The sequence below is a fragment of the Carcharhinus amblyrhynchos genome, chromosome 21, assembly GCF_965287045.1.
Source record: "Carcharhinus amblyrhynchos chromosome 21, sCarAmb.v2.hapA, whole genome shotgun sequence".
In the NCBI taxonomy this organism is placed as follows: Eukaryota; Metazoa; Chordata; class Chondrichthyes; order Carcharhiniformes; family Carcharhinidae; genus Carcharhinus; species Carcharhinus amblyrhynchos.
Window position 1 is genome coordinate 32,785,883 of NC_137344.1, and position 16,036 is coordinate 32,801,918.

The following is a 16,036-nucleotide window of genomic DNA, read 5'->3' on the forward strand; positions in this document are numbered from 1 at the left end:
GACACATCCTCATCGAACTCCAATAAATTCGTCAGACACGACTTCCCCTTAACAAAACCGTGCTGCGTCTGCTCTATCAAACAATTCTCCTCAAGATGCCTCGCTATTTTCTCCTTGATCACGGATTCTAACATTTTACCTACAACAGATGTTAAACTAACCGACCTATAATTCCCTGCCTTTTGCCTGCCACCCTTCTTAAACAACGGCGTAACGTTAGCCGTTTTCCAATCTTCTGGCACTTCCCCAGAATCCAGCGACGTTTGAAAAAAAAACGTACAACTGTTGCAATGTATGCATTCATGCCTTAAATATTAGTCATTGCCTATCCACCATCATGCCTTTTAATCAAATTCTCCAATCTCCCTTAGCTAACTCACCCTCAGTCCATCTTAGTTTTCTTTATTTATATTTAGGATCCTAGTTTCAAATCGGATTACTTCACTGAACTAGAGTCTAACATACACCTTGTTTAAATTCATCTTTACGCTAACACCAAAGTAAAAGGAGCATGGATACGTTGGGTTATCATTTACACAGCTGCTTAAACAAGAATGTAAACCATAGGAACCCAATGGTCTGCATTTCTGTGTCCCAATCTTCCACGTAGAAATGAAAACATCCTGGTACACAACTGACAGAAGAATGAAGACCAGAAAATATAACTAATGGATGATCATCACTGCAGCAAAATATCAACAAGGTCCATTTATGACTGATGCTGTAAGAGATCTTCAATCATTTATTGGACCATCAATAATTTTTTCAGAATGTACAGAACAGTCACTGTATCTTCCTGAAGTTTTGATTGCTGTTACCTTGGCATCCAGTCAGTAGTTTAATTTTCTGAAAACACCTCTTCAGGAATGTTCTTAGCAGTATGTTAGTGAAAGAATATCACTCAATCAATATTTAAACTGTGGAATCAGACACTGAGTCTATTTATCAACCTATTCACCTAATGTGGTTGCCAATCTTCTACCTTTAGTCACCTACTTTTGAAAAATATAGCACTGGTATTTCAGACCTATAGCCGAAGTTCATTTACTGGAGTCTTGGTCTAACCAGGTACAATCTATCAATCTCGAGTGCAAGCGCTTGATAACTGTGTCAGTTCATGTACCCAGTAAAATCTGACTGCATGACTTGACCACACAATGGTGCAAGGAGTCATCAATCATAACACCTCTAGATACTTGTTAATCCAGCTGCTTATTGCCGCACTTAGAGTTAAAGACAATAAGGTGGTAACTCAACCAAGATACCGGAAATTGTTTCCTCTCCTCAGCCGCCACGCTCTCCCTTTCAAAATAGCTGTTACCACCTTTTCAAAGGATCTATCCTGGGCTTCTTAATCCTTGCACATTCCTGCCCCACTGCCAAACTCAAGTCCAGGACCCCACAAATCTGTGCCTATCTTTCCTGCTCGACTCCCTCCATTTGGGTTTCTGCCCCTGGTACAGTCCCAAATTGGCTAGAACCAAAGTCACAAATGTGACTGCTGACAATACGATTTTCCTTTATGACTGTGCAACCATTGGAATGGATGACCACTCAATTTGTACTACCTTTTGTGCATATTCCCATCCCTTGTCATTCCATATGTAGTCATGCCTTCAGCTGTCCAGACCTCAAGTTCTGGAATTTCCTGTCTAACTGGTACCTCAATCGCCTCCTTAAGGAAGGCCCTTCTTAAAAACTTAACTCTTTGACAAAGCTTTTAATCACCTTAATATTTCCTTCTTTGCTGGGCATCCATTTACTTCTAACAATATCACTGAAGAGTCTTGAGATGTTTTTCTCAAAAGCACTGTTTAAAATAATTGCTTTGTTACTTATAGCATAGTGTATAGATAATATCTAATCTCTAATCAGACTCCATCAAATCAATTGTGGTCCTGAACCTGCCAAACCACCACCTAGATGCACCAGAGCAGCAAAGATGCTTCCCCTTGCATGCTACAATACAATCTTCCGCAGAGTCAAATGTACTAACACTGATTAATCTTCTTAGCGGTTGTAAAAGTGAAAAGGTTACACTGTGCCAAAATCAGTGACTTCTGAACACTTTCATGAAGCACAGAAGTTTTTCTATGCCTGAGGAAATTTTAATTCAAAGATCAGAGAGCTTGGGAGACATGTCTAGTCTTCATCAGGGGAATACTGCTTTCCAAATGTCTTCAGATGACAGGTCCTCTTTTTCCTTTCAAGAATTGCTCACCCAGTAACATTTCTTGGGAATGAACTGTAAATAGGTCAGTACAAAGGTAGCTCAAAGAATATGCAACATCACACAATAGGCAACATTTATGCAACACCACATGGACAAGTTCAGACACAAACACACAAAATTACCACAGACACACTGGAATCACCAACCCTGCTTTAATTCCCATTGGTCTCTGATTATGCACAGAAGTTTAATCTAAAACTATTTGTGGGGTGATGGCAGTGAAGGAAACATGGGAGTAAACATTTTTTTTTATTTGTTCAAGAGGTGCAGGCTTTGCCAGCTAGGTCAGCAATTATTGCCCATCCCTAACTGTCCCCGAGAAGGTGGTGAGCTATTTTCTTGAACTGCTGCCGTATTCAATCACATTCCTGGCTTGCGTCTTGTAGATAGCAAACAGGCTTTAGGGAGTTATTAAGGGAGTTACCACAAAATTCCCAACTGACCTGCTCTTGTAACCTCAGTATCTATATAGCTAGGCAGTTAATTTTCTGGTTAGTGCTTACTCCCAGGATGTTGATAGTGGGGGATTTGGTAATGGTAATGCCACTGAATGTCAAGGGATGATGGTTAGATTCTCCTTTATTGGAATGGTTATTGCCTGGCATTTGTGGGGCATAAATACCATTTACCATTTGTCAGCCCAAGCCTGGATATTGCCCATGTCTTGCTGCATTTTAACGTGGATTGCTTCAGTGTCTAAGGAGTTGTGAATGGTGCTGAACGTTGCATAATCAGCAAACATCCCACCTGACCTCACGATAGAAGGGTCATTGATTAAGCAGTTGAAGATGGTTGTGCTGAGGCCACTATCCTGAGGGTCTCCTGTAGAGATGTCCTAAAGCTGAGAAGACTGACCTCCAACCACAAGAATCATTTCCTTTTGTGCTAGGTATGACTGCAACCAATGGACAGCAGCACAAAGTGGCGCTGCTAAATCATTGTTTGTGATAGACATTTGAGCTATATTCTGCACTCTTACCACGCTCGACACTTCCTCCAAGTGGTGCTCATCATGGGGTAATCATCAGCAGGGAGATGAGGAGTAGGGAGGGACGCATGTAGTATTCAGCAAGTGGTTTCCATGTTATGTTTGATCTGGTGCCATGAGACTTCATGGGGTTCAGATGGCAACTCACTCCAACTATGCTGACACCACCTCTGCAAGATTTGTCCTGCCAGTGGAACAAAGTATATCCAGAGATGGTGATGATAGTCCCTGGGACGTTGTTTGCAAGGTATGATTCTGAGTATGTCAGGCTGTTGCTTGGCTGGTCTCAGAGACAGCTCTCTCAATTTTGGCACAAGGCCCTAGATGTTATGAAGGATTTTGCAGGATCAACAGTGTGCCTATGTTTCCAGTGCCCAGAGTAATGCTGGTTGATCTGTTCAGTTTGATACAACTGATGCCATTTCAGAGGGCATTTAAGAGTCAACCATGTTGCTGTGGGTCTGGAGGAGACCAGAATGGTTTTTATGACATTCGACAATAGTTTCTTGGTTACCATTAGACTTTTAATTCCAGATTTTTATTGAATTTAAATTTCACCATCTACCATTTTAGGATTCATATCCAGATTTCCAGAGCATTACCCTGAGGCGCTGGATTACCAATGCCATCTTGCCATTGCCTCCCAATGTGAAAGAACATAGAAGCCAGAAAAGGGGTGTAAAAAAAAATCAACTGGGGGCTGGAGGGGAAAGGAGAGAGAAGGGTAAAAACAAATCTTAGGAGCAGAAGACACAGTCAGGACATGAGAGAGATTAGTTGAAAAACAAAAATATTTAAGGTTTGATGACAGAGACTGGTGAAAAAGATATTACTTTGCATCACATAATTGTACAATAAATGTGGAAGAAATATGTGAATTTTGAAATTTCAACTAGATTTATAATAGTTCAAAGATACAAAAGTCTGAGATCACATACCAACTGCCTCAAGGACAGCTTCTTCCCTGCTGCCATCAGACTTTTGAATGGACCTGCCTTGTATTAAGTGGATCTTTCTCTACACCCTAGCTATGACTGTAACACTACATTCTGCACACTCTCCTTTTGATTTCTATGAATGGTACGTTTTGTCTGTATAGCATGCAGGAAACGATGCTTTTCACTGTATACTAACACATGACAATAATAAATCAAATTCATTTAAACCAACCTATTTTAAAGAGAAATGTCCTCCTGTCAGCTGTAGAGAATAATAATTGCAGGTAAAAAAATTGATAAAACTCTGCTAAACCTCTCATCCTGATCATTTAAATGCTGTTAAAGTAACAGTTTCTTAGAACAAGTCACTGTACAGGTCACTAGAAAGATAGAACATTTACAGTTCAGAAAGAGGCAACTTGGCCCATCAAGTTTACACCAGCTGAAAAAAACCCACCCGCTCTAACCCTACTTTCCAGCATACACATCCAGACACCTTTTAAATGAGATTAGGGTTTCTGCCTCTACCACCGTTTCAGGCAGTGACCCTCACAATACTCCAAAGGAGAAAAATACTCCCCAGTCTCCAGTGTAAGCTTTTTACCAATTACTTTAAAATTTAGTCACTCTAATCACTGACCCCTCTGCTAAGGTAAATAGGCCCATCCCATCCACTCAATCAAGGCCCTCTCAATTTTGTACATCTCAATCAAGTTTCCAGGGAGAACAACCCTAGCCTATCCAATCTTTTTGCTACTTTCCAGTCTTGGCAACATCATCATAAATCTTCTCAGTACTCGCTCTAATGCAGTTGTCCTACTTCTGTGACGAGGTGGCCAGAACTGCACAGAACATCAAGTTGCAATCGAACTAATGGTTTTACAAAAACAGAAAATGCTAGAAAAATTGAGCAGCCTGACAGCACCAAAGGAGAGGGAAAATGAAGTTAATGTTTCAAATACGGCAAGATCTGGAATTTCAGAGATACAGATGATGGGTGTTTTAGAAAATCAGCTTACAACTTAAACTAGTTTAATTCACTGAAGAAGCCACAGCATGGCCATTTGAAAATGAAGCATCAGGATTTTGATGGAAGTGATCATAGTTCAACATAATTATGGAAAAGTACAAAGAACAGCTGTTCATGTTCTACATCAGGGTAAGGTAAATTTTATTTAGCTGAGATGTGATTTTGCTAAAGCATGTTGGAAGAAGCTACTTATAGATAAGCAGCATCAGACCAGAAGGAGGCATTTAAGGGGTTTAGATTAAACATGATCCCACAAAGAAAAAAGGCAAGGGTGGCCAAATCTAACTTGCAGGGCAAGATGAGACAGAAAAGCAAAGCTTGTGTCAGACACCAAGAATTCAATGTTGCAGAAAGTTGAGGTGAGTATAGAAAGAGGGATGGAATCAAAGGAAACGGGAAAGCAAAGAAAGGGCATGAAAGAATACTGGCAAGCAAAATCAAGGAGAACCCAAAGATGTTTGATCAATGCAAATGTAAGAGGATAAGTAAGGAAGGAGTAGGGCTCATAAAAGACCAAATAGGTAATCAATGTGGGAAATCAGAATATATGGGTATGGTTCTTAATTAATACTTTGCATCTGTCCTCACAAAAGATGGGGACAATTCAGTTACTGCAATTGAGGAGGAAGAGTACAAAGTATTGGATGTGATTAACATAGGGAGAGAGGGTGTATTGAAGGGATTATCATCCTTGAAAGTGGATTTAAAAAAAAAGTCATGGCCAGATGCACTGTACTCGATACTGTTAAAAGAAGCCAGAAAAGAATTAGTGGAAGGCCTGATCAGCATTCTTCAGTCTGCAGTGAATGCAGGTGTGGCACCAGATGATTGGAGGTCTGCTAACATTGTGCCTTTCTTTTTAAAAAGTGAGTGAAAGACAATATAATTACAAGCCGGTCAACCTAATCCCGATGGTGGGCAAATCATTGGAATCAATTCTGAGGGGCCAGATTAATTGTCATTTAGAAAGGATTATTTGAGGACAGTCAACATGGATTTGTGAAGGACTGTCATATCTGCTAGCCTGAATTTTTTAAAACAGTAACTAAGAGGTTTGGTAGTGCAGTTGATTGTGGTTACATAGATTTTAGCAAAGATTTTGACAAGGTCCCACATGGTAGATTAGTTAAAAAACCGAAAACTGTTGGAATCCAATGAAATTTAGTAAACTGGATACGGTTTAAGACAGAGATAGATAGGTTCTTGAATAATAAGGGGATCAGGGGTTATGGGGAAAAGGCAGAAGAATGGGGATGAGGAAAAAAAAATCAGCCATGTTTGAGTGGCGGAGCAGACTCAATGGGCCTAATTCTGCTCCGATGTCCTATGGTCTTGTACCAAATTGATGCAGTGGCAGGAAAGAAATGGTACTTAATGGAGGAGTGTTTTTGTGGTTAGGAGGCTGTTTCCAGTGGGGTTCCACAAGGCTCTGTGCTAAGTGTCCAGCTTTTTGTGGTACAGCTTAATGATTTGGACATAAATGTCAGAGAAATGGTCAAGAGGTTTGCTGACGACACAACAGCTGGCTGCATGATGATTGTGAGGAGGATTGCTGCTGGAAGATCTCAATACTGGTCAAGTGAGCAGAAAACCGAAACGGAACTCAACCCAGAGATGAGTGAAGTGATGCTTTGGTGAGGTCAAACAAGGCAAAGGAATACACAGTGGCAGAATACTGAAGTGTAGAGGAACTGAGGGTCCCAGGAAAAGTGCAGCACCCGCACGGGTTTCCTCCACGTCTACATGAGTTTCCTTACATAGTCTCAAGACATGCATGTTAGATGGATCGGCCATGCTAAATTGCCCCTTTGTCTCAAGATGCAATACGTTAGGGTGATTAGTGGAGTAAATACACGGGATTACAGGGATAGGGCCTGGGTGCAATGCTCTGTCGGAGAGTCATTGCAAACAATGGCCCTGAATGTCCTCTTTCTGCACTGTAGGGATTCTATGATCACTTCTACTCCTTTGGCCCCTTATTTTGAATATGTTCCCTCTGGTGAACAAAGAACAAAGAAAGTTACACCATAGGAACAGCCCTTCAATCTTCCAAACCTGCACCATGCTGCCTGACAGAACCAAAACCTCTATCCTTCCAGGAACCATATCCCTCTATTCCCATCCTATACATGTATTTGTCTAGATGCCCCTTAAAACTTACTATCGTATCCGCCCTTTAAAACTCACTGCCTCTCCCTGCAACAAGGGAGTGAGCGCGTGTGTAAAAAAACCCGTGTGTGAGAAAACCTTTCGTGTAGCACATCTCCTTTAAACCTTGCCCCTCACACCTTAAACCTATGCTGCCTAGTAATTGACTCTTCTACCCTGGGAAATGCTTTTGACTATCCATGTTGTCCATGCCCCTCAATATTGTAGACCTCTATCAGGTCACCCCCTCAACCTCCCTTGCTCCAGTGAGAACAAATCAAATTTCTCCAACCTGTCCTCATAGCTAACGCCCTCCATACCAGACAACATCCTGGTAAATGTTTTCTGTACCTTCTCCAAAGCTGCCACATCTTTCAGGTAGTGTGGCAACCAGAATTGAACACTATATTCCAAGTGCAGCCTAATTAAGGTTCTATAAATCTGCAACACGACTTGTCAATTTTTAAACTCAGTGCCCCGGCCGATGAAGGCAAGCATGCCATATGCCTTCTTGACTATTTTCTCTACCTGCGCTGCCATTTTTAGTGACCTGTGTACCTGTACACCCAGATCCCTCTGCCTATCAATACTCCTAAGGGTTCTGCCAAATGTCTGAGAAGGCATGGTTTCTCATTTACCCTGTCCATAGCCCTCAGGATCTTGAATACCAAAACCAGGTTTCTCTCAATCTTCTTTTCTCTGAGGAAAACACAGCTAACCTCACCAGTCTACTCTCATAACTACAGTTGCTAATCTCTAGTCTCATTCTTGAATCTGCCCTGTACTTTGTCCAATGCCTGCATATCCTTCTTCAAGTCTTGCGCACAGAACTGAAGACAGTATTCCACATGGTCTAACACAAGTTCAACATTACCCCCTTACTCTTGTACTCAATTCCTCTATTAATAAAACCTAGAATACCACAAGTTTCATTACTTGCTCTCTCAAAATGCCCTACCACATTCAATGACTTATGCACATATACTCTGAAGTTCCTTTGTTACCGCACCTCCTTTAGAGTTTCTCCCTTTACTGTCTCTCCATACTCTTCCTGCCAAAATGAATCACCTCACTTCAGACTTCTCTGCATTGAGCTTCATCTGTCACTTGCCTGCCCAAACAATATGTCTGTCCTTTTTAAGTTCAAGACTAATTGACAATGCTTCCAATCTTCACATACACAAATTTTGAAATCATGCTCTGCACTACCAGTCTAAATCATTAATATACATCAGGAAAAACAAGGATCCTAACACTGACCTGTGTGGAACACCCCTACAATCCTTCCTCTAATCTTGAAAACAATTATTTATCATCACTATTTCCTGTTACTCAGTCAATTTTTTTTAATCCAAGTGCTTACTTTCCCTTTTATTCTATGAGCTAGAATTTTGCTCATTAGTCTGTTCTGTGGCACTGTCTTAGATGTCTTTTGAAAATCCAGATACACCACATCAGTAGCATTGCCCTCAACCTTTTATTACCTCCTCAAAGACAACTCCAGCAAGTTAAGCATGATTTTCCCATTAATGAATCCATGCTGGCTTTCCTTGATTATCCTGCACCTGTCAAAGTCCCCACCACTGAAGTCAAACTGACTGCTCAGTAGTTACCACCATTACCCTTGTACCCCTTTTTGAACAATTGTCTAACATTCCCAATTCTTCCTTTCTCTGGCAACCCATGTCTAAGGAAGACTGGAAGATCACCAGTGCCTCAAATTTCTACTCTCACCTCCCTCCTTCAATGCATTTCATCCAGACTTATTTTAAGTACAGATAGCCCAATACCTCTGCCTACTAAATTGTAAATTCCTGGCTGTAACACTTGCCTCGTCTCACCTCAGCCTGGGTAGCAGCATCTTCCTTCATAAAGACAGACGCAAAGTACTCATTTAATACTTCTGCCACTTATCCTGCTTCCACAATCAGCCCCATTCTTTTGGCATGCATTATTAGAATGTGCCTACAGTGTAGAAGGAGGCCATTTGTACCATCAAGCCTGCACCAACATTCCTACCCAGGTCCTATGCTCTTTGACACTAAGGAGCAATTTAGCATTGCCAATCAACCTAACCTGTACATCTTTGGTAGGAAACCAGAACACCGAGAGAAAACACAGGTAGACACAGGGAGAATGTGCAAATCCCACACAGTCACCCAAGGCCAGAACTGAATTCAGGTCCTTGACACTGTGAGGCAGCTGTGCTAACCACTGTGCCACCCATTATTTACATGCTTATAGAAGACCTTGGGATTCCCTTTTATGGTGGCTGCTAGTCTCCTTTCATACACCCTTTTTGCTTTTCAGATTAGTTTTTTTCTCTTCTCCTCTGGTCTTTATCTACAGCCCTATTCCCCACTGTATTGTCAACCTGACATCTGTCATACATGTACTTCTTCCTTTTCATCTTCCATCTCTCTCATTACCCAGGGGTTATAAACTTATTTTTCCTACCTTTCCCCTTAAAGTGAATCTACCTGGACATTGCCTACAATATTATTCTGGACGTGGCAGCCCATTTTCCAGCTACTGCCTTTTCCACAAAGATTTGATTCCAACTCACTCAACTCAGATGCAATCTCACCCTAGCAAAGTTGACTTTCTGCCAGTTAATTCTCTGTGTTCTGGATTGTTCCTTGTCTTTTCCATGGCCAATCTAAATTTTATGATACAACGATTACTGTCCCTAAATGCTCTCCCACTTCGGTCAACTCATTCCCCAGAGCCAGGTCCAACAGTGCCTGCCTTCCCATTGGACTGGAACATAACGCTACAGAAAATTATCTTGAACAAATTCCAGGAACACACTCCTCTTGTCCCTTTGCAAACTCCTATCCAATCTATATTTGCACAATTGAAGTCCCAGTTATAACTCCTCCATTATTGCACTTCTAATTTCTCTGCAAATTTATTTCTCTGCACCTCTACTTCCAGTTGCTGGTCTATGTACTACACCGATTAACATTATTGCACCTTTTTCATTGCTAACCTCTAGCCAAAGGAATTCTGTCCTTGACCCTCTGGAATATCCCCTCTCCAGTACAGTCATACCATCTTTAATCAACGTTGCCCTCAGGTTCCCAAGCCCTGCCAGTTTATCTTAAACTCTTCCCAACAACACTAGCAAACGTTCCATCAAGGACATTAGCCCGATTCCTCCTTGTACAGGTCCCACCTGCCCCAGAATAGTCTCAAAGCCTCAAAAGATCCAAATCTCTTGCTTGATTTCTCCAGCCATGCACTGAATTGCTCAATATGCCTATTCGTATATGAGCATGTGGCACTGGGAGTAATCCTGAGATTACTGCTCTCTCGATTCCTTCCTAACGCCCTAAAATTTCTCATCCCTCTTCCTGCCTATTTCATTTATTCTTCAAGCCTACAGCATTGGTCCCAATGTGGACCATGAGCTCTGGCTGCTTGGCCTCTCCTGAAGGAATGTCCTGCAGTCACTCTGACATCCTTGACCCTGATAGCAGGGAGGCATCATGCCATCTTAGAATTACTTTTTCAGCCACATAAACACCTGTCTGCACCCTTACCACAATAGCATTCCACTCTGCCTCCTCCCCTCCTGTGCAGCAGAGCCATAAGATGGCTTATGCTACAGTCCTGGGAGGAACCATCTTGCTTACATCCTTGCTTACATACCATCTTCCATCCAAAATGGAAAAGCAGTTAGAGAGCCTTGAACCTCAACACCAACTGCTTGTTTCTGAGATACTTTGGCAGACATCCATTTCCTCTCTGCCTGTATATCTCTTAACTGCAGCGTAACCACCTTTCCAAACGTGCCCACCACATAATCCTCAGCCTCCTGGATACACCCCAGTAGCTCCAGCTGCTGCTCAAGTTCTGCAACCTGAAGCTCAAGTCTGTCCTCACACCAACCGCAGCTAGCAGTCCCTGCTGTGTGCTGGATATAATCACACCCCTATTCCCTGACCCAGATGGAAGACAAGCCTTCCTCAACCATATCCAAGTGGAACACAAGTCTTCCCTACCTTTCCTGTATACTACATACCTGTCTCCCCGTATAAGCAAGTTATTTAAAATGCAACAGTTTAAGTAAAGTTCTTACCAATCCATCTCATCAGTGAAGTGATGATTTGAAGGTATTTGGTCTTCTGAACATTGAAAAAGGTGAATGGTCCAAGCAGCAGAGAAAATGCAGTCTGAAAATGAAAAACAGAGTTACTTAAACACAAATATGCACGACTTAGGTCAGAAATCCGCAACACGATTCTATGACAGAGTGGCACACGAAACAGCAAAGAGATGCAACCAATTATTCAGTATTTACAGATATAACTTAAGTGATAGCAAACCAAGAGAATGCCACAGGAAAAGATGAAGTAGATAAAGGGGACACATGCCAGATGTCAGGTTGACAATGCAAGAAAGAACTGGGCTGAAATTCAAAGGGGAAACAAAAAAAATCAGATGAGCAGCTAACGTTAAAAGGATTTTTAACAACGTTTCTTTCTTAGGATTTGCATGTCACAGGCTCAGCCATCAGTTATCGTCCACCCCAACTTCCATTGAGGTGATGAGCAGCCTCCTTGTTCAGAAGGCAGTTCCAGGATTTGGGACTTATAAAGAAAGCAGATGTACATAGAATACAGGATGATTTGATAAAGTGGATTCAAAATTGGCTCAATTATGGCTCAGAAGGCTACTCTGGTGACTGGAAGCCAGTGTCCAGTGATATACCACAGGAATCTGTAATGTGCCCCCTATTATTTATCATTTATATAAATGACATAGATGACTACACAGGGGATAGGATTAGTAAGTTTGATCCCAAGCCTTATGTTCCTATTTTAATTCAGTGGAGTGAAGTGACAATGAACCCATGTCTTCTATCAGAATATAAATAGTAAAAAGATAATAAGATGATTGGGGACCAACAAGGGCAACTAAGCATGAAGGCAGTGGGCATGATAGTGGTATTAAACAAATGCTTTGCAAGTCTGCTTATCAAGGCAGACGGGCAGCACGGTTGCACAGTGGTTAGCACTGCTGCCTCACAGCGCCAGGAACCCGGATTCCATTCTCAGCTTCGGTCACTGTCTGCGTGGAGTTTGCATGTTCTTCCTCTGTCTGTGTGGGTTTCCTCTAGGAGCCCCAGTTTCCTCTCAGAGTCCAAAGATGTGCAGGTTAGCTGGTTTGGCCATGCTAAATTGACCCTTTGTGATAGAATAGGGCCTGGGTGGGATTGTGGTTGGTGCAGACACAATGGGCCAAATGGGCCACCTTCTGCACTGAAGTCGCAGTGAAAGAGGATGTAGTTGCAATACTGGATGGTTAAAAACTAATAAAGGAAGTATTCACAAGGCTGATTCTATTTAAGTTGCTAAGACATGAGGACTGGATGGGATGCAGAAGTTAAGGGAGGAAATTGCAGAGGCAGTGGTCATAATCTTCCAACCCTCCTTAAGGTTCAGGGATGGTGCCAGAGGATACGTGAATTGCAGAAAAGCATGCAAGGATAAACCTAGCAAAGGTTTGGCCAGTGCAATTTAACCTTGGTGGTAGGAAAGCTTTCAAAATAATGGTTATCAAATTAGTCACGGAAACATAGGAATGAGGAGGAGACAATTCAACCCTCCCAGCCAGTTCCATCAATCAGACCATGACTGATCTCTTTCTGGTCTCAAATCCACCTCCCTACCTGTTTCCATATTCCTTTAATCAGTTTACCAGAAATATATTTCCAATTGAAACCAATTAGATAATGATTCAGACTCCACTGCACTACGGGGCAGCAAGATCTACAAATTCACCACCTTCTCCAAGAGGTAGTTCCTCTCCATCTTATTCTTTAATTTACCGCTTCTCAACCTATACCTGTGACCTCATGTTCTAGTTTGCCTCACAAGGGGAAACATTTGGCATATGTTTATTTGGACTAGTCACTTGGACAAATCTTTTAGGAAGGCAACAGTAAAAGTTGACAATGCGTACACGGACTTTTTGTATTTGATCAAGTACCACACAGCAGGCTTGCTTGTGAAGTTGAAGCCCAAGAGAACAGGCAGCATGGACAGAAAGTTGACTGAGTGACAGGAAAACAAGCATAAAGCTGAATGGCTATTTTTCAGACTGGAGAAAACTATATGTTGGCATTTCCCAGGCGTCAGTATTAGAACCACTTTTTCATGTGTTAATAACTTAGTCATAACAGGACACAATTTCAAGATTTGCAGAAGACTTGAAGTAATGTGAACAGTAGAAAAGTTAATGATTGACTTCAAGAGGACAGAGATTGGTGAAAAAGGACAATGCAGATGAAATTTAATGCAGAGGGGTATAAACTGATGCATTCGGTAGGAAGAACAAGGAGGCGCAATATAACAAAAGGTACAATTCCAAAGAGGGTGCAAGAGCAGATAGATTTTCAGGTATATATGTGCAAATCATTGAAGAATTGGGCAAGGTTAAAAAGACAAATGGGATCCTGTAGTTTATAAATAGAGATATATAGTGCATCAGCAAAGTTATGATGAATCCGGAAAACACTGAATTGGTCTCGACTGGAGTAGTGCGCAACAAATGTTAGGAAAAATGTGAAGGCTTTGGTGAGGGTGCAAGAAAGATTTGAAAATGGTTCCAGGGATGACGGACTTCATTTAAATGAATGATTGTAGAATTGTTCTCCAGATCGAAGTTAGAGAGGAGATTTGATAGAAGCATCTAAACCATGAGGGCTAGAGGAGAAAGAGAGAGAGAGAGAGAAAAAACTGTTCCCATTAGCAGCAGGGTAAGGAACCATGGGACACCAATTTGTGAATGGCAAAAGGGTGAACTGCAACAAGAAGAAAAACCCTTCTTTAAAAAAGACACATTGTGGCGATGCTGGCTTTGGACTGGGGTGGGCACAGTAAGAAGTCTCACCGTACCAGGTTAAAGTTCAATAGGTTTATTTGGTATCGCAAGCTTTTGGAGCATTGATGAAAGATCAGCAAGTAGTTATTATCTGGAATGCACTGCTTGAGAATTAGGTGAAGGCAGATTCAATCACAGCTTTTTAAAGGGGAATTTAACAAAACATTAAGGTGAAAAAAATGGTACGGCGGGAGGTAGGGAGTCTGGGTTGCTTCGGCAGAGAGATGACACAATGAACAGAATGGTTTTCTGCTGTCTTATCACCAGTCTATAATTTATTGGATCTGTTAAGCATTTTTCAGCTTCTCTTTTTACTGCCACATGTTAGTTCACTTCTCACTATCAGTTTAAAAAAACTAACAAATCTGCCACATTGAACGACTGAAGATAATCTCAAACCTTCCAAATACAGCTTCTGGTTTTCAAATGACAAACGACACTACATCCAAACTGATTTTCAGGTGTATGTTACCACGTTAATTAATTAAACAGTAAATGAATAAACAATTAATGCAGATATGCAAAACTAAGGTAGCTTAGGCAAAAAAAAGAAAGCCATCCACTTCAAAAAGTAAACCTACTCCTGGCATTAAACTGATGCTTAGCCAAAAGCACTGCATTTTTGAAGTAGTATTTTCAGCTGTTTACATAAGAACATAAGAAATAGGAGCAGGAGTAGGCCATCTGGCCCTTCGAGCCTGCCCCGCCATTCAATGAGATCATGGCTGATCTGTTGTGGCTCAGTTCCACATTCCCGCCCTCTCCCCATAACCCTTAATCCCCTCTCTTATCAAAAACCCATCAACCCGAGTCTTAAAAATATTTAGTGAGGCAGCCTCCACCACTTCAACGGGCAGAGAATTCCAGAGATTCACCACCCTTTGAGTGAAGAAGTTCTTCCTCAACTCCGTTCTAAACCGCCCCCCCTTTACCTTGAGGCTCTGCCCCCTAGTCCTTCTGTCCTTTCTGAGCGGGAAGAGTCTCTCCACCTCTATCCTATCCATCCCATTCATCATCTTATACGTCTCAATGAGATCTCCCCTCATTCTTCTAAACTCTAACGAGTACAAGCCTAGTTTATTCAGCCTCTCCTCATAGCTCAACCCCCTCAACTCCGGCATCAGCCTAGTAAACCTCCTCTGCACTCCCTCCAAGGCCAAAATATCCTTGCGTAAGTACGGCGCCCAAAACTGCACACAGTACTCCAGCTGCGGCCTCACCAATGCCCTATACAGCCGCAGCAAGACCTCCCTACTTTTATATTCAATCCCCCTCGCTATGAAGGCCAGCATCCCATTTGCCTTCCTGACCACCTGCTGCACCTGCAAGCTGGGTTTTTGCGACTCATGCACAAGGACCCCGAGGTCCCTCTGCACCGTCGCCTGCTGCAGTTTTTCTCCACGTAAGTAATAATCCTTCCTACCATTATTCCTACCAAAGTGGACCACCTCGCACTTGCCAACATTAAATTCCATTTGCCAGTTTCTGGCCCATTCGCCCAGCCTATCTAGATCCTTCTGCAGACTCTCCCCACCCTCCGCGCAATTTGCCGTTCCACCAATCTTGGTGTCATCAGCAAATTTCGACACCATACACTCGGTTCCCTCCTCCAGATCATCTATATAAATGGTAAATAGCTGAGGCCCCAGCACCGACCCCTGAGGCACTCCACTAGTCACCAACTGCCAATCCGAATAGCACCCATTGACCCCCACTCTCTGCCTCCTATTTGACAACCAGTCCTCTATCCACGCTAACACCCTACCCCCAACTCTATGTCCCCTGACCTTCTGCAATAACCTCTTGAG

The 16,036-nt window shown here is 42.2% G+C and overlaps 1 protein-coding gene across 3 annotated transcripts in view; it reads right to left on the reverse strand.

The window, feature by feature from the left end:
* slc38a12 (solute carrier family 38 member 12) overlaps positions 1-16,036 on the reverse strand; it is a 241,466-nt gene that overhangs the window by 83,295 nt on the left and 142,135 nt on the right. For all 3 annotated transcript variants that reach the window (XM_080208957.1, XM_080208955.1, XM_080208956.1), the window contains exon 9: positions 11,422-11,515. In XM_080208957.1, the coding sequence (XP_080065083.1) occupies positions 11,422-11,515 (94 nt within the window). The remainder of the gene's footprint in view (positions 1-11,421; positions 11,516-16,036) is intronic.